This window comes from Mesocricetus auratus, unplaced genomic scaffold (assembly GCF_017639785.1).
Source record: "Mesocricetus auratus isolate SY011 unplaced genomic scaffold, BCM_Maur_2.0 Super-Scaffold_100004, whole genome shotgun sequence".
NCBI classification, from domain to species: domain Eukaryota; kingdom Metazoa; phylum Chordata; class Mammalia; order Rodentia; family Cricetidae; genus Mesocricetus; species Mesocricetus auratus.
In genome coordinates this window covers 70,011,771-70,027,046 of record NW_024429189.1, presented here as the reverse complement: position 1 = coordinate 70,027,046, position 15,276 = coordinate 70,011,771, and the positions used below count along the sequence as shown (strand labels likewise).

Here is a 15,276-nt window from a genome sequence, read left to right as displayed (position 1 = left end):
AAAACATTTCATTTGTACTTTGAACTACATGAAACTGATATTTCTATCCGGTAAGTAAATCCAGTGCCAGGGAGTTCATAGTTCATTTTCTATTAACTCATCTAATTACCTTGCCAACCCTATAATATATGAAAACACTATTATCATCTCCTTATTACAGATGAGGAGAATAAGGAAAGGTGAGAGAAGGTAAGCAACTTGCCGAGTTGATATGACCAGAGAGTGGTGGAGCCAGGCTTCAGGCCTGGGGTCTCAGATTGCCTCTCCTAAGTCTGGTCTGGAAGAAAATTCTATAATGACCATAATTACGGCCAGACATGCATTATTAAATAGATTGCTGTTGGCCATGACTCATATCAACCCCTGAAAACATTACTCCAGGCAGCGAAATCTGACATGAGGCAAGCTTACTTTTAATGCCTAATGCTGGGGTTACAGAGAGGTTCTCTCAGCACTTCCTACCACGAGCTCCTGATCATCACAAATCTATGTGGTCCTAGGGGCCAAGAAATCCATATAAATTAGCATCCTCTGTTGTGGGCTTGAATGTTGAACAAGGACTGCCTCCAGGGTTCAAGAAAATCTGAGGATGGATTACAAACTGGCATTGGTAACATCCCTTAAATGTAGGAACTCTGGGATGCAGGGCTCATTAGAAACTACCCTGAAGTAGACACAGATGTTCTGAGCTCACTGGGGTCCTTAGCACACGTGGTCTTCCCTAGCTCTTATTTCCTTGTCAGTAGGAAGAAAGACCATGCCACCTACCTCAGTAATCTAGGTTCCCTGTGGAGCACAAGGTATTGAGGGTGTGAGCGGTTAAATTTGAAGACACAGCTTCCAAAACCAAGAGACCTCTACTACTATGCATGTGCTCTGTGAACCAGTTGCGGAGACTGCACACAGAAGCTTGTGGGAAGGGCCTAAATAAACCGGATTGGCGTCTCGGTTTATTTAAGCCCCTCCCCTTCAGCTGGTTAGTATGCTCCACTCTACACAACTGAATGGTCTGTGCCCATGTCTGTGGTTGGGCCCCATCTCCAAACTGGTGTGCCCAGTGTCCTTCTTTGTAAAACTTGTTCTCCAGGCCTGTTCTACCCTGGTTGGATTTATGGAGTTCTTGGGCACAAGGAAGCCTTCTGTCTCTGGCCTCTTGGGCTTTTGCTTGAAGTGAGAATCAGGTGGGTGGGAACTAGTCTTTTTTCCTTTGGCTCCTGTGCAGGTGTCTATTGTTCAACCAAGAGGTTTCATCTTGTGCACACACCTAATTCTTTCCTTGCTGGGAGCACTTCTTTGGAAAAGGAAAATAAATAGATTATGATCTATTAATGGCCTCCCTTTCAAATATCAAAGGCTGCTGTGCGTCAGACAAAAGAGACCAGTGGGAGTGACTATACCTTTACAGTGGTTTTCAAGGCCAAAGCTCTCCAGTTTAGACAGTTGCTATGCCATGACTTGTGCATGCACAAACCTGCCAATTGCCCAGGACACTGGCAGGTGGGTAGAAAAATTGCCACGAACTCCTTTGAGATCTGTGAAGCAGAGGCTATTCTCAGAGCAGTGCAGGGCTGTGGAAACAGCACAGAAGTTACTTTGCTCCGTTTTGTCGGAGCGTTAGCACAGCACCAAACCGTCCAAACTGAAGCCATCCTATGTAGTTAGATTTCAGCATCCACTCTGCAGAGTCTAATGTTTGGCTCTCTCAGAAAATACTTTCTTTTAAGCCCACTCATCCTAGTCAATGAACTAGCCAAAAAGTCTTGCCTAGGTGGCATTCAAGATTCCAGAAAAGATTGCTATTTAAAATAAAAAACAGTAAAGGAAAAAAACAAAACAGAAAACCAAGAAATTTCTTTTGAAACATAGTGTCTTCCTTGGTTTGAAAAGGCATCTGGGTTTTGACTCATAGACTGTCTGTCTCACAATGCTCCCATCCAAGTTGGGCTTTTTGTTCATTTCCTTGTTTTGTTTTTTAACAATAGAAAGCATTTATTTTTCTATTATGTTTCACTGTGTTAGCATAGACTCTAATAACCTTTTATTTGTAGACAGAAAAAGCCAGTGCTCCACCTTCCTGCAAAAAAAAAAAAAAATAGTGGTCTTATCAGTGCTTATATGTGTCCTGGTTTGTTTTCTATTGCTGTGATAAAGACCATAACCACAGCTTTCCTTGGGGAGGAACATTCATTTGGCTTTCATATCCTGAGTCACGGTCCCCTTAAGAAAGTCAGGGCAGGAACCTGGAGGCAGAAACCTGGAGGAGGAATGCTACTTATGGCTTGCTCTCCTTGGATTGCTCAACTTGAATTCTCATACCACCCAGGACCACTTGTCCATAGTGGCACTGGCCTGGTGAGCTGGTCCCTACCATAACAATCATTAATAAAGAAAGCTGCCTCATAGATTTGCCTACAGGCTAATGTGGTAGAAGCATTTTCTCAACTGAAGTTCCTTCGTCACAGATGAACCAGGCTTTCTAGTATCAAGTTGACAAAAAACTAATCAGCACAAAGCATGTGATTTTTAGATTCACTTTGGACTTTCTGAAGCACATGAATGCATTAGAGATATTATTAAAATGAAGATGTTGTGTCTGGAGGATTGGAACTAAACTTGAGATATCCTATTGGTAGCCAGCTCCCTAGTGATAGGGTCCTGCTGGTCTACAGGACCACAGTTTATAGGCAAGGTCTTAAACACATAACATTATAACTATACACAGCTACTACTATCATATACTTCTGGAACCCTCTGTAAGACAACAATGAAGGTGTTTCTGTTATGATCCTCACTTTATATGTGAGGAAACAGAGATAACGTGGCTCAGCAAAAGTTATTAATAAGTTAGGTTCTAAACCCGGGGTGGACCAGCATTGGGGCTCAATTTCAAACACTGCCCATCACAGTTCCTTGCAGCAAAAGTAACATTTGTAAGCCTTAGCTTAGTCACACTGAACTTCCCTGGGAGGTGAGGAGAGAGATGATATCTTTTGTCTAACACTTTGTAGATGTCTGCATCTTGAATCTGTTTATAGCGTCTAGTGAGGCAGTGGTTGGAGGGTAGCCCAGGACAACTCTCTGGAAGGAACTCCTGGCTATACATTTCAAACCTGGACTGAAAGAGCTTGTTGCTTCTCCCCTTAGGACACTCAAGTGGGAATCAAGACAGTGGGGCAAACACAACTTCTCGTCCTGGGAGGAAACCTCAGATTCCAGGTGAGTTTCATACGGTGAAGCAAATGTGAGATAATTACAGCAAGATTCTCAGGATATCCTGGAAGAGGCCTCATCAAATGCACATCAGGCACCTCTTTGCAAGCTTAAGGATAAACAAAAATATGATAGCCTCTTCATAGAAAAGGAGGGGCCCTCTCTTTCTCGCCCCTAGGCCCCTCATGTCCTGGATTAATTCACATTGAGGCCTTCCTCAAAGAACTGGTATGCCACTTACTCATATGAACCATCCCCCAGATTACCCCCATGGCACACCCAGGTCCTTCCTATCTTAACCCAGTTCCCCCTATATTTCCAGGGCTGGAGATGAAATTTGTGATTCTCTTTGCATTGGCTGAAAGGGCAGGGAGGAGATAAGGGGCCATCTGTGTTGGGTGGAGTGAAAACATTCTTCTGCTCCCCAAACTACTTTTCCTTGAGGAACAGTCTGCTCATTCAGCCAGAAGAAATGTTTTAGAAAGTATCACATGTACAGGGAGGGAACTTTGACATCTGGTTGTCCCATGCCGCAAGATTTAGCATTTGATACAATTTCTTCTTTTAGCTTGGGGGTGAAACTGATCATGTGCAAAGGGGGGATTCCACAAAGGAAGTCTCTCTGAATGTTGTAAATCACCCTGTCAATGCTTTCTTGCGGGGGGGTGGGAGCAAAGCAGCTTCCCTGTGGGCCTTGCTCCTTTGCTTCAGCATGATGGCCACCCAAGAAGGCAGGACACCTCCAGGGAGGATCAGAAGGGGGGTTCGTCCCAGAGCAGTGAAAAGGAGCACATAACACTCAGTGCTGGGGGTCAGGCAGAAGTGGGGAGAACAGGACGGAGCAGACATGGCATCATCCCAACAGTGTCCCTGTCTTCTTGAGGTGAGCCAAAGAGGATGCCCAGTCTGACAGGCAGGGGGAAAGCAAGCCTTCCAACAAGTGGACAATGACTGACAGCTTTCTGTCTTTCTTCTTTGTCAAGCCTTCATTTACTGCATACATCTGCAACTAAATTGATTCAACTTGTCAATCTTTTTGAAGCCTGGGTTTAAAGCATATGCATAGCATTGCATTAATCCGCAAGTGCAGCATAATTATCAAATACATTTTAGAAAATACGACTTAGCAAATGGATGGAAACGCAGATCACTTACTGTCTATCTCGGTACCCAAAAGTATTGAAGTCTGAAAGATGTTCTTCCTAATATCTTTCCAAGTAATTTATTTCAAAACTGCTGTATGTGCAGTTTAGTTCACATCCTCTGTTGATGAGTTCCACTCTCCATGTCATTAAACATCTTTCCCTTGAATTATAGCACTTAACAAAAGTGGATATATCCTGATTAATTTATTTAATCCCTCACCATTGGACATTAGGTCAGTTTCAACTTCCGTGGTTAGATATGGTATAAAGATGGACATCTTTACAGCCAACTTTGAGATCCTATAACTTTTAGGAAGTGTAACTTCTAAATCAAAAAGCATGAGTAGGGTCTGTTGTCAAGAGTAGCCAAATAACTGAAATGAACGGCAGAAATCTACCTTAACACTCATCATAAGAACGTCCTTTGCCCACTGGTTATGAACCCCATCTTTGTTTTGAGTGAAATATAAGGCAGATGCTCTTACATAGGCATGGAATGATTCTGTTAATAAAAATGTAAATTTCCTTTAACCTACCTAGCATTTCACAAAAACACATACAGGCTTCAGCAGCATGTTTGATATGCTTTTGGAAAGAGCTTTCCTCAGCAGGACTTGACTAACTGTTGATAAAAGATTAATACGAGAAGCCTGTTGAATGGAACAACTGCAGCCAAGTTTGTGGTAGAATATTCTAGCTGTACCTATTGGTCAGGTCTCTCTGCAGAGTTGACTGGGGTTTTTATTTGGAGCAGATCAATTTTAAATCGCGTTTCTTATTCCCTAAAGTATTGTAAAGCTCACGTGTGTTCTTTGGCTCACTCTCACCAGAATGGCTCATCGTCTTGGCATCTCTCCTGGCGCTGGCTCTGATTCTTGCTGTTTGCATTGCTGTCAACAGTAGGAGAAGGTAAGAGGGAGCCCCTTCAGCTTTCTGCCTTGAGGGGTATTGTGGAACCCAGGCTTTAGATCTGTGATGCTCTGACTATAGCCTGAAGCCCTGGCACCCTGGGGCCATGCATGGTTTCCAGCCTGACACCAGATGTCCTGCATCAGAGCTTGTTCTTTAATGAGATCCCAGGGAGTCCAGTGCTTGTCTTAGTATAAGCCTTTCTCAGTCCCTTTCTTCAGAGAAATAAAACATCAGAACCCCTCCTTTTAAACAGTGGTTGGATCTTACTGTTTTTAATTTTTCATGGTCAAACCCTATGGTGACTATCTGAAAAAGTTATGAAATACATCACCAGGAAGTCATATAAAGTGTATTTTCAGCCACTGGTTCATTAAACAAGCATTCACAAAATGTATCATAAATCAAGAATTGGTCATCTTCTTTGACCATTGAAAGCTTATGGAATTTTCTAGACTGGGCCCAAAGTTGGCATGGGTCCTGGGTTTGTTTGTTTCTCTGTAAGGATGTTATCTTGTGATTTCTCAACGTTTCTATTGAAGAGATTCAGGGCATTGCCCGAGGAAAATCTTTATCACAGTGGGGTCTATGAAACAATGATTAACTTTCCTAGGCAAGAAAATTAGTTCAGCACCACAGAACAGACAAACAGGCTGCTCGCATCCATGAAGCTTAGTATTTCAAAAGTTACTTAAGTAATATATATATATATATATATATATATATATATATATATATATATATATATATATAAATTTATAACCAGTCTCCTACCAGAATGCCATGCCACCCAAGGTGAAATGCAGGACCATAGTAACTTTAGCAGCAGGAGATGTGAACTTAATCCAGGGTACTCCAAAAAATATCTAAGTCTACATTCTTCCAGGATACTTTAAAGATTCTTTGTTTTTTTCCAAAGTGTCTGCTACAGACATTAAGCTTTTTATAAACAGCCTTTGTGGTTGCCTCATGGAAGCTAGAGTTTTCTGGCTGAACTTGGTTGCCTTTGCTGTATCTCTAAATCGCCTTACAGCCTCCCAAAAGTCTCAGATTCTGAGATGTCTGGGAAGAATTATACTCTTCATTGTTGTTGTTCAGAAACAATAAGCAACTATTTCCAGTGCCCAGCATAGTCTTTGTAGGCTTTCTCATCATCTGCAAAGACCAAGTAATGCTGTTTTATTGTATTTGGGGTTAATGAAAGTGCTCAATCAAGTCACAGCATTGCTACCTATATACTTTGAGAGCATAATGAAAATGTTAGTCATGAGCTCTGACCACATACTGGGGGGAAATCTAAGAGATCTCCTTTGGGCTCCCATGACTGGATAGAAAAAGGTTTATTTTTAGTTCAACTTAGATATGTAAGTTGGGGAAGCCCTTCAAAGAGATTTTATTCTTCCTCTTGGTTTCCTTGTTTTCTCTTGGGTTAGTTTTGCTCAATTAAATATGAATTTCCTTTTGTTTGGAATCAGCCTTGATTTCAGACCCTAGGAGGTATCACATATACAGTTCATAGCTTTGTAGATGTCACCATAGAGATGTCCCCAATCCTGTTGATGTGGGGGGCCCTCCCCAAACATCTCAACTGTCCCTGAGAGCAGTTGAAGTCTGCACATTGTCACATTGTGGCATCCTATCCCAGATGGTTCCCTGTCTCCTCAGCCTCAGAGAAAGGACCTCATGGCCCCTCCTCTTCTTGTCCTCAGGCCAGCCATCACCCTAGCAACAGGAAAACAGAGACAGGCAGAAGCTGGCTGAACCAGCCTCTCACCAGGAAAGCAGCTTCATGGACGCCGTAAATTACTATGTCCTGATTTGATAATTGAAAACAGATTTGCCATGCTGATGAAGGATGGTTAACGGCCACACAGGCCCCTTAATGTGTGTTGTCTTCCTAAAGCTAATAGCCCATCTCCAATCCTGTTAGGAGACAAGAGCCTTTCTGCTTCGAACACTACATTTAAAAGCGATAGGGAACCCTATTTTCATCCAAGATATTTTGATGGAAAATGAGACCTCCAGAGGGGATTCATTTATTCAACAGCATCTTTTGCAGGATTCTATGGATGTTAGCCCTGATGAGGAATGAAAGAAAATGAAGACCGTGTTTCTTCTTTAAAAGTCTTGAGGCTCAAATGTAGCAGGCCTCAGACCTACTAAGAGCTGGAAAGATGATCAGTTAGTAATGGATTGCGGAGCACAAATGAGGCTCTGAGTTTCATGCCCCCAGAACCTACATAAAAAGCTGGTCATGGTGGTGTGAACTAACAGTCCCAGCACTGGGGAGGAAGATCCAAGTCTCTTCCTGGAGCTTGCTGGACAGTCAGCCTAGCCAAATTAGTGAGCTCCAGATTCAGTGAGATATCCTGCCTCAAAAAAATAAGGGGGAGAGTGACTCAGGAAGACACATAACATCGACCTTTGGTCTCCACACTCATGTACACTCAGGAACCTGCATGTGCCTGCATGTGCACACACACACACACAGAGCCCTGACTTACCAGTCATGAACACTGGCTGTGGACCTCTGTACTTCGGCAGTAGCAAAATTATAGCTATGAAGTAGCAACAAAAATAATTTTATGGTTAGAGAGTCACCACAATATGAGGAACTGTATTAAAGGGTCCCAGCATTAGGAAGACTGAGAACCGCTGATTTAGAGTTAACAATTTGGTCCTGCATGCATGCACAGGCATATTTTTATACTTACAGAGCACTTCCCTTTGTGTTTCATTCTACCCCTCAACTCTCTGGTTGATAAGCAATAAGCAAGTGAGTCTTAGTTAAGTCAGGCAGTTGTCCTCTAAGAACGCAGGCTATGTCACCTGAGAGTTTGGAATAAGACAGCAGTGTTCTCCACCACCCTTGGAGTTATCCTACCAGTGCTTAGAGGAAAACCAATGGTGTTCTGGGGTTGCCATGGTCAGAGCTGGATCCCTAGCCGCTGTAGCGGCGAACTTCCCCACCCATTCCCAAAAGGATAGTTAAACAGGCAAGTCACGGTGAAAAGCAGAGAAATGGGAGGTAGTCGATTGTGACCACATTGGGAAGAGGAACAAATAAACTATCTCCCATGACAACCCTTCCCCCAGCCCATTTTCAGAGACCAGACATGAGGTTAAGGTTTAAATAGAGGGCAGGAGATATGCACAGCTAAGAAATTATGGTGAAGGCATGATCCTACCCACAGTTGACCCAGCATTGTCAGGGATCCATATGTCCTGCACTGAAGTTGCTACAACTTCTGGGAACTATGTGAGCTCTCTATCCCAAAGACAAGTTCCCCTCTGGCTGGCCACAGGATTCAGCCTTTTTTCTCCCCCCAACTGTGAGGTTCTTGGGAAATTCCCATTTCTTGGGGTCCCTTGTCTCAATGGTCTCATAGCCCAAGGAGGGGCACAAAGGTCTCTATAGGATGTTGTCATCCCTGCTGGGGTGGTTACAGTGAAAGCAGCTGAAGAAACCACTAGATTTCACATCATGTGGCTTTCATCCCATTAACGACCGCAGCCAGCACTTCTGAATGTTTACTATATTCCGGGTTCTCTCCTGATTATCCCAGGCTTTATTTCGTTCAACCCACATTGTCCATAAAGCAGTAAAAAGCAGCAGTAAGCAGACTATTGAGTTCCCTCTGTTTGAAGTACCTGCCCCGATCCAGTGAGGCTGATAGTCCAACAGCCTGATTTCACAAGTGCATATATAAACTGAGGCTCAGAGAAGTCAAGTGAGCTGCTTCAGGTCACACAGCTTTAAGATCTCAATACCAAGCCTTCTAAAGCCCTTCGCCACGCATCCTGCTGTCTCTGTGGACCCCAGCTACGTCCCTATCCCTCATCTGTTTATTTCACAGTTGGAACATCTTTCCTTCCACCCTGCTCCACACCTGTGCTGGAAGATACAGGATCTGCTTCCTGTTGAGGCAGTATGTTTTTGACTTTCCCAAACGAGAGATTAAGGTTTATGGTCTTGGCAGTCTTGCAGGAAAGAGCCCGTGGTCACAAATAATAGACGCTTTGACTGTAGAACTCGAAATATCCAGCAGCAAAGAGAGCCGTTCCAACTTCATTGTTTCCAAATCTTCAGCACTAACAGGGCCAGGCTGAACGCAGTTTTTTCAGTCAGAAGCTTAATATCCAAATAGGAACTCTGCCGTTCTTACTTCTGCAACCTCAAGCGAGCTCTTATCTGGCCCTCAGTTCCCACTGCTGCAGGAATGGCAGTGAGAGTCACTTTAATAAGGGTTACAGAAAACTGCATGTACTATGTCTGGAATTGAGCATGCATTAAATAAGTGTTCATCTATTTTCCCTCATCATAGCTGTGAAGCTCTAAGACGATGCATCCATTAGCCTAATCTAACTGCTATATGTACAGCGGTGCACAGGTTACAGCAAACAGGAAGCTCTGAGTCAGGCTCTGTGGGTCCAGGCGGTGCTATGAGACTCACAAGGGCAAGGTCAGAGTCATGCTTTCCACAGAAGCCCTTCTCCTGTCTGAGAATCTTGAGTAACATTACTAAGAAATCTCAAAGTGACAACAAATGGTCTTTCTTACATTGGTTAAGTGTCCTATAGCAGCACTATGTGAAAGTTAACCAACCTTAGAGAGAAAAAAATCAGTATGGCCTTATCCTTCTGAATCAGTGTGGGTTTCTTATTCTCTGTCCAAGTTGCAATAATACTGACAAGGCAGTGAGGTGTTGGGTGAAGGAGGAAGTAGTGGAACTTTCTTGAATACACAGATCAGAATGATTTATGGTCACAGTCATCACAGTTTATCTGAGGCTGCGGAACTTGAATGCTTCACAGGCAAACATTTGCACGGCACGGTGTGGGGGACGAAGAACCAGGACTCCAGAGTCAGAAGGATCAGGGTTTGCATCCTGACTCTTTCATTGCTTGTTAACTAACTTAGAAAGACCTGAATTTTCAGACCCCCAAGAATTTCTTCAGCTAAAAGGGGTTAGGTGTAATAATAGCTTTGGGTACCTAGAGTTCTGATTCTCAAAGTTGACTGCAGCAGAAGCCACCATAGTGTGGTGGTTTATTATTTTTTTTTCCAAGTACCACAGACTGAGCCTAGAGTATTTTGCATGCTAAGCAAGTACTCTACCAATAAGCTGTATATCCCTAGACTTCTTTAGCCTTCTTATTTTAAGACCGGGTTTCATTCATTATCCAGGTTGGTCTTGAACTCATTTTGTAGTCGAGGAAGGCCTTGAACTTGTGATCTTCCTGTCTCAGCCTCCAGAGTAACTGCAATAATAGTCTGTTAAACCTCAGATCCTGGGCCCCACCGCCTTCTGACTTCTTCAGTAAGCATTAGAGTGGATAATTTCCATGTGCTTTTATTGCTGGACTAGGGACCTCACATTAGAAGTGCTGGTGTCAGTGGGCGGTGGTGGCACATACCTTAATTCCAGCACTTGGGATGCAGAAGCAGGCAGATCTCTGAGGTGGAGACCAGCCTGGTCTACAGAGTGAGTTTCAGGACATGCAGGGCTACACAGAGAAACTCTGCCATAAGAGTTAGCAAGAACAGGTAGAAAGGGCACCAAGCTCAGTGCTTAGCACATGGGAAGACCATGCTAAATTGTGATGATCATGGTGATATCCCCTGTGGTGTCAGTCATGATGATAATGGTTGGTTGACTGACTGATTGATTGTGCGCCTTTTCTCATATGATGTTTTTAAAAATCATCAGGTGTGGACAGAAGAAAAAGCTGGTGATCAACAGTGGCAATGGAAAGGTGGAGGACAGGAAGCCAAGTGAGCTCAACGGGGAGGCCAGCAAGTCTCAGGAAATGGTGCATTTGGTGAACAAGGAACCATCAGAGACTCCTGACCAGTTTATGACAGCTGATGAGACCCGGAATCTGCAGAATGTGGACATGAAGATTGGGGTGTAGTGCCTATACCAGCAATTTGGAAAGACACCAAAATCGCAGACTTGTCAATACTGGGAGCTGGGACCCTTAACAGATGCAATGTGCTACTGATTATTTTTATTGGGGGTAGTTTCTGTGTAAAATTTCTATTCCTTTTTCATTTTGTTAATAGTCCATTCCAATTTATAAAAACCAGCATTGCTTTCTGAAATGAGGGCCCAAAGAATATTCCATTAAGATTTTGACTCTTCCAGCTCCTTCCTAGAGGTCTTGCATTCCCAAGGGATGCTATGGACGGCTTCGATCAAATGCATATTCTTGGTCCCTATTGAATCTTTTCCCTAAACTAAGTCCCAAGTAACAGTCACCAGCCAGGGACTTACCCCAGGGCTTAGAGGTATTGGTCTCTGGGAGGAAATTTGAATGGGTCCATATTGCCTCTCCACAAGTCCAGTCCTTGGGTATTGTTTTCCAGTTGGGTGGGAGATCAGGTGTACTGGTTACACACCTTTTTATAGACTCCCCTTTCTGCTGGAAAATTTTCAGATGCTTCTGAGAGATCCCCAAAGGGTGAAGCTATTTATCTGTAGTAAGCTATTTATCTTTGTTTTTGAAATATCAAACCCTGGAGGTCCTTTGTGCAGTATGACTTTTGACTTTTTTTTAGGTTACTTTGTCAGAAGCATAACAGGGTATAAGTTGATTCATAATAAACACCTGTCAATCTTCCATCTTAACCTGTTGTTGTGCTGTGATCCTTCAGTTTCTAAACCAGCAAGGTTTGAGTCTTCATAGCACATCAGGATGACTTTAGAACGGTCCTCCTAAACTGGTGCCAGACTACCTATGCCCAACTCAGGTTCATCTGGCTGAATCTCCTAAAAGATCAAGGAAAGAAGCACTGTTCTGTACCTAGGGCTATGAAAGGGGTTTCTCTCCTGTTCTGGAGTCTGGATTGTGAGCAGGAGAGCTTTGGTCATCTTTGTGCTATGGCCACCCTTTTCTCTTCCTTAAAGGGAACATTACGTTTCTATGTCCTTCTATTTCATAGAAACTGATCCTAGTAGTGGTTTTCACAGAACAGCATGGTGCGTGCTTGTGACACCTTACAATAAAAGGAGAAGCCAACAGAAATTAAAGTGCACAAACAAGCAGTAGATTGGCATAAGGAGGGTGTGGTGCACAACCCATCCCACTATTTCCATGGATGTGTTTGTTGATATTTTCACAAACCAGTTGGTCCTCAGAGTGAGGTGCCTGGGAATCTCCCAGAAAGCCTCAGGGCTGCCCACTACTGGAATCTCATCACCAGATAAGCAGGCTTATGGTTTAGCCAAGGGAGAATGGTGTTACCCTCTAACCTCATTTTTTTAACGTAGTAGGTAAGTGTTTGGTGGCATTTATCCATCTGCCAGAATGTCCCATTGCTCCTGGATCTTCCCTGGTTACTTGTAGAAGAAATTAAATCTATAAAGTAAGGCTTTCTGTAAGATGAGACTTCCTTCCTAAGTCTCCCATGATGTTACTGTTGATAAATTTATATGTTTAATATTTTTTCAAATAAAAAAACAAGAGAAAAGTTTATCACCTAAATTGGGTTTGAGTTTATATCAAAAGGCTTTATTTAAGGAAATACACAGACTTCCCTATTCATATCTCCCCAATTACTTGGCTCCCACAGATTTTCTTTTACTTCCTCTGTGAATGCTATTAGTCAGTGCCATATTTACACAGCTAGTTTTCTTCTTCTTTTCCAGTTGAAATACACACTAGGTGCCCATTTGTTCTTCCCCACTGGTGTTAGAATGTCCCCGTCCTTATAGCTGTCCTGGCCTACCACACCCACAACAGGCTCTTTAACCTGTATGCAGCGAACCACTCTGGAATTGGGTATAAAGGGTATAAAAGACTCTGACAAGCTCTCCTTGATACCTAGATACCCTTTATAGGAACAAGGAGAGCCATGTAAGCCTCAGAACCAGAGATGATTCTCTACCCATTCTAGATATGCCCACCAATTGGATTGGGGTAGGATATTACTTGCCATGATGAGTATGATTATGGTAGCATAATCTGACTTTGTGTTACTCCTACCAATGACTTGCCAGGTGATATAGACCAAGTCATTGAACTAGGAGTTTGTTAATAAAAATTAGGGGCTGGCATTTAGTGATTTTTGTAAAGTAACATGAGCACTTCAGATGTCATTTTTACCAGAAATTGTGAATTTGTCATGTATCCTGAAGGCTTCTTTTTAAGAAAAAAGCTTTACATTGACATCCATAACACCAAGAACTGGCTTTGTAGCCAACATCCATTCATGAGTGTAGCAACAGAGTAGAAGATAGAACCACCTTCTTTGGGAATTAAAAGGTTCCTAAGAATACGAATCGACCACTTCGTGTAAATCTCCTGTGATGACTTTTCAAATACAGTCAATTGTTAATGTATGTACAATGACTTTTGCTATGGTTCCTTTGATTTTTCAGAGACCACCCTCCCTTTCTCTGTTTTTTTTGTATATTTATTGATTGACCAATAATAATGAGAAAAGCATAATGTATATATTGCCCAACTGAAAGTGTGTATTGGAAAATATTAAAAGGCCATACGAAATGGAACCCATGATCTCTGATGTGAGGGGCTTGGGAAGTGGGGAGGGGCAGAGAGTGGCTGTTTGGATGTCTGAGTAATATGGAAGAACTTGGAGGTTTCTGAGGCATCTGGAGTCATGTTCCTTTTTTGTTATGTTTGCGTGTGTATAGAGAAATATGCTGGAGTGGGCATATATATGGAAGCCTGAGGCTCGATGTCAAGGTCATCTCTGCTGACTCTTCCACCTTATTCATTGAGGCAGAGTCTTTAAATCAAACCCAAAGCTCTCCAGTATGGCTAGTCTTGCTAGCCAGCTTGCTCCAGGGTTCCAAGTGAACCACTATGCCCACCAACATTTTACATGGGTTGGGAAATAATCAAACTTATGAGCTGAGTACCACAGAGGCCCAGAAATTGGCATCAGTAGCTATCCTGCAAATGATGAGGAAGGGGGATGAGCAGTTTGAGCCCCAGCCCCCTCCCCTCCTCTATGCAGTTCAGCTTATTATCCTCTCACCGTCCCCACAGAGAAGCAGAATGATATTCTCTGGAGAGAGTAAAATAGTTAAGGCAACAAGAGAGACAGTTGGAATATAACTCTCTCTCATACACACACAGACACACACACACACACACACACACACACACGCTGAATCTGTGCATATGAAAATGCTCAAATTCCCTGGTCTTCTCCTTTTCCTTGGCTCCCATAACACTGGCAGAGTCCTGTTTCCTTCAAGAAGCTCCACCTTTCTAGGGAATTTTACAAACCCAGAAAAAAGTCTGAAGATAACTAATATGATAGTGTCTCAGGGGACACAGGAGCTGTGCAGTAAGGATCAAGTCACAGAGGGCATCAGGCACCCAGATTTCTAAGCCTAGCTCTGCACACTGAAAGACAGAGGTTCTACGTCCTTGCAGAAAGTACCTCCATCAAACACATGGACTAAAGAAAATAAGATAAAGCCACTTGGAAGAGAAAGAAACAATTCATGGATAAGAAATAAAACAAACAAACAAAACCCATCATTAGTAGCCTCAGTAAAAGGGGAGGCAAAGCATGAAGAGAGGACAGAATGCTTAGGTGAGAAAGAACACTCACAGCATGTCTCAAGATGGAGTTTATCAAATCTTCCATTTGAAAGGGCAGAGTTTTAAAATAAGCACAAGAGAAGGCTCGTAAGATAAAGTTCAAGAAATATCATTGCAAAGGCAATGACAGAGAAATGGAAATAAAGAGATATACAGTCCAAAGACTGAGCTCTGATAGGAAATCTAATGTGCAAATTACAAAAGACACCAAAAGAGAAAACCATGGAAAGGAGTGATCATGCAAAACAAAACAAAACAAGAAAATGCTCCAGAATTTATAAATGCAAGTGTCTGATTAAGTACCAGATGAATGCTTAGAAAAATAGACAAAACCAAAACTACATCAAGTTATTGTCATAAAAATTCTCAACATTTGCAGGAAAGAGATGACCCTGTATTTTCTAGGAAGGAAAGCTGGACCTTAAATATA

General features: G+C 42.7%; 1 protein-coding gene across 11 annotated transcripts in view; it reads left to right on the top strand.

Moving 5' to 3' along the window:
- Cd44 (CD44 molecule (Indian blood group)) overlaps positions 1 to 13,780 on the top strand; it is an 82,773-nt gene extending 68,993 nt beyond the window's left edge. For 9 of the 11 annotated variants that reach the window (XM_021230366.2, XM_013117729.3, XM_040744835.1 and 6 more), the window contains 3 exons: positions 3,145 to 3,216; positions 5,186 to 5,264; positions 10,976 to 13,780. In XM_021230366.2, the coding sequence (XP_021086025.1) occupies positions 3,145 to 3,216; positions 5,186 to 5,264; positions 10,976 to 11,180 (356 nt within the window). In that variant the 3' untranslated portion in view covers positions 11,181 to 13,780. The remainder of the gene's footprint in view (positions 1 to 3,144; positions 3,217 to 5,185; positions 5,265 to 10,975) is intronic. The other 2 variants (NM_001281874.1, NM_001281873.1) reach the window with 1 other exon arrangement.
- The last annotated feature ends 1,496 nt before the right edge of the window (positions 13,781 to 15,276 follow it).